The following is a 16,930-nucleotide window of genomic DNA, read 5'->3' on the forward strand; positions in this document are numbered from 1 at the left end:
CGGAGCTTGGGCACTGCTCCTGTGCCTAAATCCTTTGGATTTGGGCTCCAAAGTAATTTTTATCACAAAGGATAATTTTGAAGAAATCTAATCAATCAATAAGTGTACCTCACCTTAGTAATTAGAGTAAATTATTTACCATAGAAACTACCATGGCAGGCATGAATTATTAAAAATAATCAATTATATCACCCAAAAAAGGTATCAGAATTGTCATACGATATTTATTAGTCAGCGTGCCAGCGTTGAGGCCTGGGAGGCTGCTTTGTACTTCCCAACTCTCCTACTTCACACGTATTTCATTTATAATAAATTCGTTTAGAGCATCATTGTCCAGTGCTATGTAAGGCCGGACCAGTGGTCTACTTTGTCTAATTTTGGCCTCTGGGGCCATTTCATTGGATTTGTACAACCTCTTCTCTGTGAGGTTGTTTAAAGAAGATAATTCAAGATATTGGTAAATCTTGGTAAATTTAAGCTTCTGGAGCTAAGATCATTATTCTGTTATCATTCTTTCCTCATGCATACACATAGCACTGGACCTGGCATGTGTCATTCAGTTGCATCTGACTCTTTGTGACCCTGTGGATCATACTGTCCATGGAGTTTTCTTGGCAAAGATCCTGGAATAGTTTGCCATTTCCTTCTCCTGCTTATTTTACAGTTAAGGAAACTGAGGCAAACAGGGTAATGTGATTTGCCCAGAGTCACATAGTTAATAAGTATCTGAGACCAGATTTAAACTCAGGGAGATGAGTCTTCCTGACTCCAGGTCTGGTGCTCTATCCACTGAGCCATCTAGCTGCCTCTCCAGTGCCATATAGTAAGTGCTTAATAAATGCTCACTGAGTAACTGACATACACATATGTTCACTATGAGCCGGTCTATGACTTCCAGCAGAGCTACAGGCTGACCTATGAGTGGTATTATCCAAACAACCCATCAGAGAATATCGATGTTGTTAGGCTTGTGTTTATATCCAAAGTCTGAAACCTGAGATCTTTACAGATGATTCAGAGGGAGCTATGGAGTTGAGAAATGTTAGGCAGGTATTAGCCATTCTGTGTGGCTTCTCTGCCTGAACAATTTATAGCCAGCATTCCTTCCAATTTGGAACTAGAAGAAACAGGTTTTTAGGAGAGTACTTGGTTTTAGGTCAGTGTGCTGACACAGTAGATGGCCAGCAAGACCAGAAGACCTGGGTTCAAGTCTCACCTCTACTACATACTGCCTGTGGGAACTTTAGCAAATCTTTTATAGGATCATAGATTGAGAGCTGGAAATGACTTTAGAACCATCTAGACCAATCAACTAATCAAAAATATGAGGAAACCGAGTCGCAGAGAGGTTGTTGTAGCTATCCTTCATTCTGTAAGAGGGTCGTGACATCAAGGTGATGTCACGACTTGCACTGAATTGGATTTAAGGGAGGGAGGGCTGTGCAAAGTCACTGTCACTCTCTCTCCTCCAGAACCATCTGGGTGCAGTGGCAAGATAGATATCAGGATGACTGGAGATGGCCCCGGATGTTTGAGACAATCCGGGTTAAGTGACTTGCCCAGGGTCACACAGCTAGTAGTTGAGATGATAGACTCAACAAAGCCAGTTTCGGCCCAGGTTCTCTGATGCTATTGTATAACTTGGCTTCAGGATTTCCCCTTATCAAGGGACTAACAGGATCAGTCCAAAGAACCCAGGGTCAAAAGTTTCACTATCAGAAACTGATAAGATTTTCTCACAGAAGCAGAAGTACAGAAGCTGTCTGCTTTGCTGCCCCCTCCCCCCGCCCCCCCAGGACCATAGGGACCATTCCTTTTTTTTTTTTTTTTTTTTTTTTTGCAGAGCAGCGCAGGTTGAGTGATTTGCCCAGGGTCACACAACTAATAAGTGTCAAGGGTCTGAGGCCAGATTTGAACTCAAGGTCCTCTTGAATCCAGGGCTGGTGCTTTATCCACTGCACCACCTAGCTGCCCCCAACCCTTTTCTTCTGATTTGCTGCTGAAACTTTCCCTTAGCACCATCCTCCATTAGAAGAGGAGCTTCTTGAGAGAAGGAAATGTCTCACTGTATCCCCAGTGTTTAGTACACAGTAAGCACTAAATAAGCGCTTCATTCATTCATACAAACTACAGTCAATACATCATATGGGACAGATGCTGATTCTGCTCTGCCGGCCCTGGTTCCCCAGGGCTTTGCAACACAAGAAGTGGTGATTGTGAACACCTAGCGCTAAATCACAATTACCGGGAGCACTCCCTATGTAAAATCATGCAATTCATTCATGCATGCTCTCACTCAGCCCAAAATATGTGTTTATTATGCAATTGCCTTGTCTTAGTCACTGGACAAAAATAAACAATATTAGTTGGGCAATAAGTGAACCTCTGAAGGGCAGCTTCCTCGTCTCTAAAGTGAGGGGGTGGGGGCGGGGCTAAGGCTAAGGGCCTTCTACCGTAAGTGGTTTCTACTCCGCTTTTCAAAGAGATTTTACCTTTTTTTTTTCCTTCTCATTCGGCAAAAATCTGGCAAGTTGCTAACTGGTTGACAAGGGAAATAATTATAGAAACATATATGTACTTATATAGAGCGAATGATTATAGAAATTCATCCTCACGGGTATAACAAAAGAGAAGGCCTGTCAGCTACCATTCCATGGGGCATATTTCTTGACTGGACAGTGATTTATTTCCTGTGCACAAATGCTGGGGAAAAATTCTACCAACTTAACTTTAAACTACTTTGTCTACAATTTCTAATCTTACAGTTGCTTCGGGGCACAGAACTGAGAGGTTCCGGGACGTACTTGCTCGGGTCATACTGTCCAAGGCACAGTTCAGACCCAGGTCTTGGTTATCAAGTCTCTCACACATATTATTGTGATAATGGTGGCCACATAGGAGGCCTTCAACATTGTTTGCAAACAGCTTAAGATCCATTTAAAATCTTTATAATAGTCCAGTTTAGTCAGCGTTAACGTTAGAATTATCCCCACTTTACAAACAAGAAAACCGAGGCTCGTAAAGATTAATTGACCTGTCCCTGGTGACACTTGGTGTCAGGTAGGACTCCAACCCAGGTCTTTCCCCAGTCCAGCACCCTTGCTTCTAATGAACACTGCCGCCTCTCATTACAGATCTCCTCAGACATCACAAATTCCCTCAGATTGTGAGAAAGCAGGGCTACATCTTGTATTCACTGGCTCCCTTAGAGCCCACGATGCATATTCCATCCTATCATATCAACACTAATGGGAGCCACACCCCTTTCCATCTGGGCCCTGCTGGGCAGAGCAGTTTCTTTCCAACTCTAAATCCACCATCCTATTAAAATAAAAATGTTCACCATGGAGAATCCAAAGCCTGACTTCGGGTGACATTGCTTCCTGACTCCGAAGAGATTAATACTTTCCCAAAATAACTTCTTAGCAGACCTTTGCACAAGATGAAAGAGGATAGTAAACACACCCATTGACCTAGTATTCAGTTGACATCCAGCCTCGGGCCTCAGAATATAAGGCCAGGTCTAGAATCAGAATGCTCAAATGAAAGAGGTGCTGGGGAAAGATTTCCAATGCCAGTAAGCTCATCTGTTAAGCTACAGATGGATAATTATTGCTGGAAGTCTTGGGCTCTTCTCAAACTCAACTTGTCCAAAACAAAACTCATCATTGTTCCTTCCTGACTGTATCCCTCCCTCTCCTCTCCCAAACTTCCTTATTTCTGTCAAGGGCACCACTATTCTATGTCTTAGGTTTTTAACTCTCTCTCATTCTCTTTATCCATTGTTGTTCAGCCACTTCTGACTCTCCGTGACCACATTTGGAGTTTTCTTCGCACAGATAGAAATGGTAACCCCTCCAGTATCTCTGCGAGATTACCATTTCTGCCTCTGGCTCACTTTACAGATGAGGAAACTGAGGCAAACAGGGTGAAGTGACTTGCCTGGGGTCACACAGCTAGTAAGTATCTGAGTCTGGATTTGAACTCAGGTCTTCCTGACTTCAGGCCCCCTCTATCTACTGTGCCACCTAGCTGGCCCACTCTATATATGCAACCCGTTGCCAAATCTTGCTATTTCTACCTTCCCAACACTTCTTGTACCAGCCTCTTCTGTAGTCACATAGTCAAAGCCCCAGTTTCAAGCACCCATCTGCTATTGCCTAGATTACTTAAATGGCCTCCCCGCTGACCTCCCTGTCTCCAGCCTCTACCCCGTCCAACCTATCCTGCACGCAGCTTCGTTTCTGTCACTCCCCAGTGGAGCCCCTCCAGAATCAGACAGAAAATTCGGCTGGGATCAAACTGTGGAGGACTTTAAAGGCCAATCTATCTAACCTGACTCTACACTTCTCCCCTTCCAGCCAAACTGGGCTCCTCTCTGACCCTCCCATCTCTGCCTTGGCACTGGCTGATCTACATGTCTGGAATGCACTCCCTCCTCACACCCACTTCAGAATCCATCCCACTTTTCCTTTAAGAAGCATCTTCTGCATGAAACCTCCCCACCCCCATTCGCCCTCTCTGCCTAACTGCCTTGTACTCATAGGGTACTCATTCCTCTCCATATACTTGTACACACACTTGTTATTTCCTCCTCTCTCCACCTCCCCCACAGAATTTAAACTCTGAATTTAAGAATTTAAGGGATTGAAGAATTAGAATTTAAGGGATTGGTTCATTGTTTGTGCCTGAATCTCTAGTTTCCAGTATCAGCATTTAATAAATGTTTGCTGATTGGTTGCCATCGGCAGTAGCTTCTAATTGGCTGGAAACCTTAGGTGGGTAAAGTAACCTTTGGAAATTCAGCCAGTTAGACCCTACCATTGCTGGCCATGTACGGAATTCCCTGATGCGTCTCCTCTGGGGAATAGTAACACTTCCCAGTTGAGCAGTAATTGGATAAAGTATAGAATCCTTTCTTTGCTGGAGCAAGAGCCCTTGAAAGATGAAACCTCAAGGATAATGTCACCGTGTGCTAGCAGGCTGACTGATGCCAAGGCAGAATTATTGATGGGCAGCAGCTGAGGATGGGATCAAACGGTTAATGGGCATTCTCCACATTCACGGTGGGCAATATATCTCTGTTTCACGTCTTGGGTTCTGTTCTGTGCTCCAGGCATTCTGTATGTTAAAAATTGTTGTAACTGACCATTATACTCTGGATTAGAGCACCAACGGTCATAAACATCTCCAGCCTTAAAATATCTTTTGGCTTTCCAGATCAAACTAATTTCAAGGGAAATTTTTTCGCTCACAAATTCTGAATGACAACTACTAGGGTGAGCCTTAGGGGAGGCAGAGAAGCTGTAAGAGGTTGGGTCTGGAATAACAGAGAGAATACCAGGATTCGGGCAAAATTAAACCTTTTTGGACATGTGGAAATTTGTTCTTGATTATGCATGTTTGTTACAAGGTTGGGTTTTTTTTTTCTTTTTTCCAAATGGGAGGGGGAAAAATAAGATTTTTGTTCAATGAAAAAAGCTTTGCCTTAAATTAAAAAACAACAAAGTTTGCTATCTTAAATCTCCCCCTGGGCTTTTTTTTTTTAAATCAATGACTGCTGTCCAATTTCAGAGAGATGTTGAACATGTCACCTGAATAAAGCTGACAAGACATCCTGAAAACACAAAGGAGGCATATAGGATGTTCCAGCTTTCAATTTAAGCTTATGTTCCGGCAGCAGCCCACAGACTATTGCTGGCAAACCTTGAATCTCAAACGGGCCACACTGCTGGCCCATCTATACTGTTCCCCCCCCAACCCCCCCCCCCCAATCAATTGCCACCTTCTTGAATGATGTGAAACCTTTACACATTCTTTAACTGATAGCCTGAGCCAAAGGTCACATGGTGAGGCAATCTAAGGAAGATAAAACATCCAGTGTACCACCAATGTGACGTATGACAGACCCCAGAGAGGTTCTCAGGCTATGCCCTTGGAAAAATCAGGCAGATCCCCACCAAGACGCTCTCTTCATCTCTAAACCCTAGGATTCTATACCATGGATAACTTAATAGCTGATGTTTAAATAGTGCTTTGAGGTCTGCAAAGCCCTTTGTATAGAGTATCTCAACCCTCACAACAACCTAGTGAGGTTGGGACCATTATCATCCTCATTTTATAGATGAGAAAACTGAGGCTGGCTAATTGATTTGAGAGGATAAGAGGTTTAGCCAAGGTCAGACAAACAGTGTCAGAGGCAGAATTCAAAATCAGCGGATTCCGTTATGAAACCCAGTTTACAACACAATAACCTCCTCAGGGGATAGACGCCACCCTATAAATGCTCTGCACTTAGAGTAAGACGTCATCACTCTTCCTTCCCTCTTTTTTGACCAAGGGTGCCGCCATCTTTCCTGACACCAGGTTCACTGCATCCACATCATTCTTGACTCTTCCATCTCCCTACCCCAACCCCCAATCCCAAAAGCTGGCAAGTGTTGCCGTTACACGTCCACATGCCTTCCATCCATCACCTGCGTCTCTGATTGTCCTGGTCCAGTCCTTAGCCAATCTCGTCTTCATCATGATTAAAAAAAGATGGTGGGGGGTGGCTAGATGGCGCAGTGGACAAAGCACTGGCCCTGGATTCAGGAGTTCCTGAGTTCAAATCCGGCCTCAGACACTTGACACTAGCTGTGTGATCCTGGACAAGTCACTTAACCCCCATTGCCCCACAAAAAAAAAAAAAAAAAAGATGGTGGGCTAGACAGTCTTTCCAGTCCCTGTTTGCTCTTGGGCTTTGTTTGTATTACTGCCATGCATTAGCACAGATGCTTGGAAGCTGTATTCAGGACAGCAAAGAACATACCTTCTCCTCCAAAGAACACTTCTCCAATGGCTGGTTGCAAAGGAGTGAGATAAGCTTCCAAACATGACAAGCTATTGTCAGACCCCAAATGACTCCAATGCAAAAGTCCTCAAATGTCTAGTTGTTTTTATATCTCAGCACCTCAGTTTCCTCAGCTATCAAAAAATAGTAATGAGGTAACTGGCCCGGCTGATTTCTAAGATCCCTTTCCAGTTCTCAGTGTCTGGTGCTATGACATTCTTGTTAACAGAGAATGCCCGGTACGTTCCTACTACCAGTTAACCTCCCTGTAGCATGGCAGTATGACCCAGTAAGGAAGAACATTGGCATCTGAGGGAAAAGATATGGGTTCAAATCCTGCCTTTGACCTTTACTACTCATCTGACCTCAGACGAGTCACTTCAATTCCCTAGGCCTCAGTTTCTTCACCTGAACAATGAGGTTGGTTTCCGAAGGCTCTTCTAGCTAGGCTTTTATGATTCTGTGACACATTGAGACACTAGTACAATGGAAGGAACACTGACCTTGGAAGTCTGAGGAAGCCCCTGGATTCTAGGCCTAGCTCATGCACTAAGACTGGCTATGTGGCCTTAGGGAAATGACCCCCACACACACCCTCTTCTCCTCATCAGCTTCCCAGGGCTGCTGTGAGGATCAAAGAAATAATATTTGTAAACTGCTGAGCAAACCTTAAAGTACGTTATAAATGCCAGCTACTATTATCATTGCCATGTTATAAAAACGAAGCCCTTACCATTCTTTGTCAGTGTAATCACTTTAGCTTCCCATTTCACACACACCCGTCAAAGTATTCAAGCAAAAACACGGCCACTTAATGATAGCTGTCAGGGGGTGTCCACCATTAATTAAAGCCCCTCTGCTCTATGTACTTGTTGAAGATCTTCCACTTGCCTCTTAAGGGAGCTTACTCATCTAACTCTAGTTTTTCTTGTTCCACAGATGTATGGTCCAAGTTCATCCATAATTACAGGTGGGTACAGATTTAAATTGCATTTAGTAATGGGCAAGGATACCTTCATTCCAGGGACCCAGATGTCTAAGCATGGGTTTCCAACCTTGAGCCAAACTGGCCTTTGTGCTGACATCCATGTCCAGCATCTCATTTGGACGGGGTAAGCCAAGAATGCACCCCTTCCCTACCTCTACTTCCTGGAATCCTTTGCCTCCTTCAAACCCTAGCTCAAACTTCACCTCGGAATCAGGCCTTTCCTGATTTCCTGAGCTACCAGCACCTCCCTAACCCTGGAGAGGCCCTGGTGTTTGTATTTTGACTCCACTTCTCCACCTACTTGTCTTCTTCTGTGGAATATAAATTACCTGAAGGCAGGGCCTTTGTATTCCCCCTTGCACCCAGTCTAGGCACTTAGCCAATGCCTATTGATTGATTTCTGTTATGTTATGTGCTGAAAAATACTGCCTAAGTCAATCCCTCCCTAGCTAGGGCATAAGGTAGAAGTGCTAAGTAGGTCTAAACCCTATATTCTTGCATCCATCTCATTGGATCCTTGAGGGTAAAGACTGTCTCTCCTCTTGATTCCTTCTAGTAACTACCACAGCCCTACCTCAAGCTGGGGGTTGAAGACATCTAATAAATAGTACACCAGTTAGGTAATGGGAACAGGTTGAACTAAGACACATATACTAATTACATAAGCCACATCAGACTTCTTCTTTCAACAGTTACGCCACAAGAGATGAGAGAACAAGTCTGCGACAAAAATACCAGACGGCTTTGTTTTGGCTTTTCTACTTGCTCTGCGAGGGATAGTTCCAGCTATGGGTGTACCTGGGTGAAAAAAAAATCTTCACTAGGGATGCTAATCATAAATAAAGTCTTCCTTTGAATCCAGAGTTAGAGTTTTGCGGGCAGCTAGGTGGCGCAGTGGATAAAGCACCGGCCCTGGATTCAGGAGGACCTGAGTTCAAATCCGACCTCAGACACTTGACACTTACTAGCTGTGTGACCCTGGGCAAGTCACTTAACCCCCATTGCCCTACAAAACAAAAAACCCAAAAAAACCCAAAACAAACAAAAAAACCCCAGAGTTAGAGTTTTTGCAGTATTTTCACATATGCTGTCTTACTGGACCCCCATTGCAACCCAATAAAGAGAATAGTTTAAAAAGATAAATGGAGGTAATATATGGAAATGCCCTTGGTAATTATGAAGACTGATATGAAGATAATGCCCCCTCCAAGGTCACATCATAGTGCCAAGGTGACCCCGCATTTCTGAGGGCTAAACCAGAAAAATCCAAATCCTACCAAGCTGGGGAAGTTCCTTGTCCCCAAACAGTGACAGATAGCATGTGTGGTGTCTGTGGCTAGCCTGTTTGGAGCTGCCCACTGGCACCAGATTGGCTCTTGGGGCTCCCGAATTTCTTCTGGTTTTGTTACTCAGACTTTTTGCAATTTGCCTATGAGCTCATCAAGGTATCTATCTTGCCTTTCCTTGTATCCCCAGCATTTAGCAGACTGCCCTGGCACATAGTAGGTGCTTAATGAATACCTGCTTACAGACTACTTAGGTGGAAAGGGCTTGGGGCTCCTGCTGATAGAACCAGTGCCTCCACAGGGGAAATGAGTGTCCTCCAAGTATTTATCATCCTTACAAACCCTATAGAAAGAGCAATGAGCTAGGAGGTTGGGGTCCTTTCCCATCTATGCATTTAACTGGCTGAGAAAATCATTTCTTGCTTTTTGTTATTCTCTAATAAAGCAAATAGGACTTTCTTGGCTTAAAGGAGTTAATATAGCTTCTTGATTAACTAATTTATGACAAGAGAAAGACCTGGACCCTGGGAGAATTAAAATTCAACAGGCCAATGATTGACTGTACCAAAAAAAAAAAAAATCTTCTCAATCCCCAGGTAACTTGGCCCGCTCAGGAAACCTCAACACCAGCAAGGATTCGTTTCAGAACTGATCAAAGTCACCTCTTAATTCATCTCCATCCTTTCTGTCTACTTACTTAAGAGTTTCTCTCCAGGGCAGCTAGGTGGCTCAGTGGATAAAGCACCAGCCTTGGATTCAGGAGTACCTGAGTTCAAATCCAGCCTCAGACACTTGATACTTACTAGCTGTGTGACCCTGGGCAAGTCACTTAACCCCCATTGGCCGGCAAAAAAACCCCAAAACCAAAAACAACAAAAAAAGAGTTGCTCTCCCTCCTCATTTTGTGTGTTCTTTATAAGGTTCAGAGGATTCAGAGCTAGAACTAAAGCATCCAATGGAAATGGCAGGGATTCTAGCTAGAGATCAGAAGTTTGAATCTCACCTCTGAGGTTTACTACCAGGATTACCCTGGGCTTAACTTAAACTCTCTGGGTCTCAGTTTCTTCATCCAGGCAATTAGGTGACACAGCGGATACAGCGATGGGTTGGAAGTTAGGAAGACCTGAGTTCAAATTCCTTAGACACTTACTAACTGTGTGACCCTAGGCAAGTCATTTAGCCTCTGTCCAAGTTTCCCCATCTGCAAAATGAGGATAATAACAGCAGCTAACTCTCAGGGGTATTGTAAGGAATCTAATATTTGTAAAGTGCTTTGCAAACCTTCAGACTAGCATGTAAATGCTAGCTACTTATTATTGTTATCATAATTATCTATTAAAAATGGCCCTTCTGGAATCTATGATTCTAGGATCCCTTCATTTATAGGAAAGGCAACTGAGGCATCTAAAACATAAGGGATTTGTCCAAGGTCATAAGCCAGCAAAGAACTGAGAAAGGATCCAAGTCCTCTAAATCAAAGACGTGGTACATAAGGGAGAAAGTGGAATTTTTAAATCCATAGAAATGGAAAGGAAGGAAATATGGCGTCTATTTCACCATAAACTCCTCAGTCACAGGGTCTGGGTCAAGGACAGAAGCTCTCCTCCAGAGCCTGGGGGGCTAAATGTTGGCTGAACGGAAAATGAAGGCTCTCCTACCCATAAGCCCCTGGTCCAGTAATTTCCTCTAAAACCTGGGGTTCATGTTGCCCCTTAAATCATCTGAGCCAGTCCTTTTGGGGAGGAGCTAACTGAAAAGGGTATGAATAGAAATGACTAACCCTGGGATTCCTGTTTGTGTTACTGCTAAAATATTTATACACCACTAAATGATTCACATGCTGAAACCAGGCGAATGTTTGGGCTTTGGCCCCTCCCCTGTTCCCAAGCAGGCCCATCTGCACTAACAGTCGTGATAATTTATCTGAATCTGTTTTTCACCTTTGCTTTACAGAATCAGCTCAGCTCCTGAGAGCTAAGTCAAGACTATCCAAGGGTCTCTTATTTTCACCAAGGATAAAAGTACATGAGCAAGTTCTTATGACAATCTTCACTGAGGCACAGTAACTTCTGAACATTCTTATAATTATATCATGACTAATAACAACAACAACTAACACTTTTATAGCACCTACTATATTCCAGGCTTGAATAAATATCTCAATTGATCTTCCCAGCAGCCCTGAGACATAAGTGGTATTATTATCCCCATTTTACAGATGAGGAAACTGAGGTAATCAGAGGGTAGGTGACTTGCCAGGGTCATACAGAGAGCTTGATTTAAACTCGGGTCTTCCTCAATGCTCTGTGTACTATGACACCCCAACTGATATCGACCTATCAGCTGATCTACAGGACCTGAGTTCAAATCTCACCTCTGAAACTTACTACCCATGTGACCTGGGAGAAGTCACTTCACCTCTGTTTGCCTCAGTTTTGCCATTTGCCAAAAAAAAAAAAGGAGGTTAGACTATTGCCCTTGAGGTCCCTTGCTCTAGATCTATGATCTTGTTCCAAGCATAAGTACTTCCCAATAGCTCAAGTTTTTCAATCTTGAACATGTAAGTCATGGAATTACTACTGACAAGGGCCCACAGTCAGGCAAGCAGGTGAGATGGTTGAGTCACTGACTGTACTTGGGCTACATATTACCTCAAAAACTGGAACAGACCTGCTGGTGAACCATTACCAACCCTACAAAGATTTTACAATGGACTTTTGTCTGTCAGAATATTGAATAACCACAACATTCATTGCTAGAAGGCCAAGGTCTTGAGAACATTCCAGTTAGCGTAATAATGGGATATTTATTGAAGGTATTTGTCTTGTGAAGCACAGCATACACCCTGGTGCAGCTCTGTCTGGGAACCAACATCCCGAGACAGGAGGGAACCTTCATGTTCTGGTTGCTCAATGTATAACCTGTTACTTGGCTGGGACAGTCTCATCCCTGCCTGTTCTAGCTGCTGAACTGACCAAGGCTGGTCTGCAGCACACAGTGTCAACCTCATGGAAAAGCAGCTGGAAAGCCCAATTAGCTCTCATATCACCAAATGGGCAGCCTGATTCAGGTCTGACTCTCTACTTGCCTCCCCCAAGTGATTCTTGTTTTCTGTCAGCTCTTTTCCTATGGCATCAACCAATCACTCAACAAACATTTCTTTCTTATGTTATGGCACTGAACCACCATGCAAAGATCTAGGGTTTTAAGGAAGTTCTATAAACAGAAGAGGAATTTAACTGCCTAGAAGCCACTGTCCCAATAGGAAGCCTATATTTTATCATAAGCAGCATCCTAAGTGCCAACCTGCACTGGTAGAGGAGGTCCCTATATTAATAAAATGCAAAGTCCAGTCCTTATCTCTATCCTCTATCTGATTTCTTTCCTGATAAGGGTCCCCGATTCTCAACTGGTTTCCAGCACCAAGTATCACACCAATGATGAGACCGTTGTCTTGGCTTTACCAAAGTTTAAAGCAAAAGGAGAAATGCAGCTCTTGGGTGTCACCCCAAAGGAAATTATAGAAAGAGGAACTGCATAATTCAAGTTGATAAAAGTGAATGCCTACCTGATCCTTGGACGGCACCAGCAATTCTTCAATCATCATGCTGTCCCGGGCGTAGGAGCTTCGGTTCAGTGTGTAAGACCTATCCGAACTGAAGGAGCGGAGGCTGTTGTATTTACAGTTAACCATTCAACAGTGCCAGATGATGGTGATGAGATGAATAAAAAAAAAATTAATGCATGCAACTTCCAGGGAACAGCCAAAGATGAGACTCATTGAGAGGATAGACTGGACATCAACCAAGAGGGCTCACAAAATGGAGACAACACAAATCCTGAAAAAAGGTTTCCAGGCTCAAATTCCCCTAGGACTGACTAGCTTCAAGATTTAAAATGAGGCCAGCTGGTTTAAGACAAAATTGACCAAAAAATGACATTTGTGGACTCCTTGTTTCATTGTGACCATGGAACCCAGAGGATAGGGATGAAAAGTCTGACCCCTGTAAGTGAAGGAAGCGATCAGAGAGCACACTCGTGTCAGAAATGGCCCAGATGCCTTGGTTTTGAGGGTTGATTCTGAGCTAACCCCCATGGCCACACCTACTGAGTTGCTGTTTCTTTCTCTTTTTAGAGTTATGATTGTTGGATTCAGTGGAAGTTCTATGCTTGGGAGCATCTGTGAATCAACATGGAGTTTGTTGACATTCTAAGGATGGGCTCTGTTTTGTTATTTGTCACTCACAGAGGGGAGGAATCAACTGACAGATCATCAGGCATTTATTGAGTCTACCAAGCACTGGGCTAGGTGCTGAGAATATAGGATCAAAGACAGGTGAGTCTTCTTTCCAGAGGACAGCTACTGACTTCTGTCCCCTAAGGGGAAAGAGTCCAGTTCTGTCTTTCCTGAGAATGTCATTGTCTTCAGTTGACCCCACTTACAACTACTCTCCTCCTCTTTGATTGCTTTCTATCCAGTCTTCATCCTAGCTTTTCTCAATCTCCTCCTCAGTACCCTTCTCCCCCTTGAAATCTCCCTCTCTTCTACTTTTCACAGTGAGGATGCTATGACTGTTGTTTTTTCTTCACCATGAATCATGGCCTGATCTTATCTGGCCCTTTGTAACCGATGATATCAGGGAAAGATATTTGGGAGCGATGTGGGGTAGCAGGAAGAAAAAAATAGAAAAAGGAGAAAGGGGGGAAAAATATTTATATAGCACCTCCTATGTGCCAGGCATTGTGCTAAGCATTTTTTTTAACAAGGATTATCCCATGAAATCTTCACAACTCTATAAGGTGGATGCTATTATTACCTTCATTTTACAGTTGAGGAAATGAAATGAATAGGGGTTAGGTGACTTGCCCAGAGTCACACAGCTAGTATCTCAAGCTGGATCTAAAATCAGGTCTTCCTGACTCCAAGCCCAGGCTCTATGCACTGTGGTGCCACTATCTCCTTACTCTCAAGTAAACCATGTCTTTTTTCTGCTCTTCAAAACTCTGCTCAAGATGAACCTTGAATTCATGGCAGATATACTGAGCACCTCCAGTCATCACTCCAGCACATCTGCCTCACTGTCTCCTCCTCCACCTGCTGGGTTATGTGACACTAATGTCGACCCCTGGTTCTTGGTTCACTAAACTGCTTGCCCCAAGCCAACCTTTGTTCTGCATCAGCAAAAACATCCAGACACTCCCACTTCCTACCATAATGCAACATCATTTACACCATGTCCTCCTTCTCCTTTTACGCTGTAAACTTCCCAAGGACAGGGAGTTACTGCTTTTGTAACTATTATTTTCCAAGCACTGGGTCAGCGGGGGTGGGTGGGATGGGAAACAGCAGTATGGGACAGTGAGGTACAGTGGAAAGAGCCCTGACTCAGGAATCAGAGGCTCAACCCCGCCACCCCCTACCCCATGCCCTGCAAGATCTTGAGTCAGCTTTCTTGGGACTCAGTTTCTTCATCTGTAAAGTGATAAAGTACTAGATTGCCTCAAGTCCTTTCAAGCTTTAGATCTATGCTCCCACATGGTGTGAATGGAGGGGAAACAGGAAGAGTCTTCCACCTTTCGGTCTCCCTTCCTGATGCCTGGAAGTCTATCATCCACGACCAACCCCTCCTGAGAATATAAGCTCCTTGGGGGCAGCGACTGCTTCAATTATGACTCTGTACCCCAGAACCCAACACAAAACCTAAAACCCAGAAGTCTCTTCAAAAATCTATGTTGGGGGGCTGCTAGGTGGCGCAGTGGATAAAGCATTGGCCCTGGATTCAGGAGGACCTGAGTTCAAATCCAGCCTCAAGACACTTGACCCTGGGCAAGTCACTTAACCCTCATTCATCGCCCCCCCCCCCCAATCATTGTTGGACTTTATTATTGTTCTTTCTGCAAAGACTCTTGAAGAACCAACACATGGTGTCAGGGACTTCACATAAATAGATTTGTTCTCCAAGTCAAAGGAAAGAATGATCCCTTAAAAGCCCACAGGGGCACTAAGGAACAGAGCTAAGCCCTACCAGAAAGAAAACTGGTACAGGAAGGGGTGGAGGAGTTTTTCTTGCTGGGCAGTGTTAGTAGAGTGCAACTCTCTGTTCTTAGATGACACTCAATTATATCCATTGACTAAACTAAGGGCTAGGAGATAAGAGTCAGAGTGGCCAAAGGCCAGTCAGGTGTCATCTTAACTTCTTGATAAGAGACAAAGGATGAGCCATCTTCTGGATTGGCTGCCCTGCCACTGACTTCTCAGCCTCAGTCTAAAGTGATCATTCTTCTCAGTTTATTTGACTCCTTTCTTTATTCACAGGATTAGAGGAGGTAGATTAGAGTGGCACAGTGGAAATAATGAGTACTAGTTTGGGGTCATTGGATCTGGGTTCAAATCCTGCTTCTAAAGCATGCCACCTGTGGACCTGAGGCAGTCCCTGAGCTTCATCTGGAAATGGGGGGGGGGGAGGGGTTACATTAGATGGTCTTTCTACCTTAAGACCTATGATCATTTTAGTGAAAAGAATCTCTAATAAAACAGAAAGTAAACATTCCTCGACACCTCCACCTTCTGATCCTAACTTAAACAGGAGTGACAACTACAAAACAGAGACACCAGGTATAAGCCTGAAAAAATGCTTTTCAGTTTTTTAATTATTTTATTTTTGCATGATGCCTGAGGCATTGATTTTTTTTCATGTAGACAAATTAGAGCTTCACTTGAATTTACCTGCTCTGAATTATTCAAATATACAAGTGCAGATTTTCCCTCAAAAGCCAGAATTTTTGCTCTCAGATTTGGCCTGTCAGGAAGCCTAAAACTGTGTTATGAGGGTAAACTACAATGTGTATGGCTGTCAGGATACCCTGAAAGTTATTTTTAGGAAATATTAGGAAAACACATGCCTCATGTCTCTAAAAACCTGTTATGTGCCTAAAAGCTCAAAGAAGACAGCATCCAGAAAACAAACGGGACTTTAGTTTGAGGACCTCCCATGATCTCATGCACCTCACACAATTTGTTAATTGAATTACAGCCCTAATGCATTCATTTAATTCCTTCCAATATTTTCACCCCCAATTCATGGGCAGTTTCTGATCAGGGGCTCTAAAATCAATCAAGTGTCACTTGTTAATTTGCCAAAAATCATGAAACTCATTTGCTAAAGCTGAGCACAAAATAAAATCACATCACGACACATCACAATGCTGAAAAATCAAAATCAAAATAAGCAGAGGGACATGGGGGAGGAATGCAATAAAGATGCCACAAATCTTACCTGATCTTAGGACTATTTTAAAGAATTTATAGGGAAGAAGTAGGAGAAATAGAAAGCAAAGAATCAGACAAGAAAAAGAAAAAAATGTATGGTTGAGTGACTTACACATTTTATGTTTTCATTTTTTCATGTTACACTCAGAATAGTTGATTTGCTGAAACCACAATACTGTTTTGTTTTGGTTTGTTTTTAAAGCATGGGCATCACAGAGCTTGGGTCTTATTTTTATTTTTTTGGGTGTGTGTCTGAGCATAACATACATAGACTATGCTGATGTAAATACGAATTACGTACAAGTAGCAACAAATAATAATGGTGCTGTTGAAATCTGAAAGCCTTCCAGCCCTCCCACAAAAAGCCAAACCAAAACCTGATGTCTTAGGGAAATCACTCAGTCTCAGGTCTCCTTTGGTGGATGTCAGCACTACAGTCATAGCTCCATATTGACACACCCACAGCTGAATACTGGACAGGGTGCACCAGTTCCCTCTCTAAATGAAACTTTAATGAGGATGCTGATGATGAAGCCTGATAGCATTTATACAAT

General features: G+C 43.4%; 1 protein-coding gene across 7 annotated transcripts in view; it reads right to left on the reverse strand.

Moving 5' to 3' along the window:
• Positions 1–16,930, reverse strand: part of ANK3 (ankyrin 3) — a 380,917-nt gene that overhangs the window by 76,783 nt on the left and 287,204 nt on the right. For 4 of the 7 annotated variants that reach the window (XM_043988596.1, XM_043988597.1, XM_043988598.1 and 1 more), the window contains exons 26-27: positions 16,384–16,395; positions 12,675–12,777 (exon numbers count right to left, since the gene is read on the reverse strand). In XM_043988596.1, coding sequence (XP_043844531.1) covers positions 12,675–12,777; positions 16,384–16,395 — 115 coding nt within the window. The remainder of the gene's footprint in view (positions 1–12,674; positions 12,778–16,383; positions 16,396–16,930) is intronic. The other 3 variants (XM_043988601.1, XM_043988599.1, XM_043988600.1) reach the window with 1 other exon arrangement.

This window comes from Dromiciops gliroides, chromosome 2, assembly GCF_019393635.1.
Source record: "Dromiciops gliroides isolate mDroGli1 chromosome 2, mDroGli1.pri, whole genome shotgun sequence".
Lineage (NCBI taxonomy): Eukaryota > Metazoa > Chordata > Mammalia > Microbiotheria > Microbiotheriidae > Dromiciops > Dromiciops gliroides.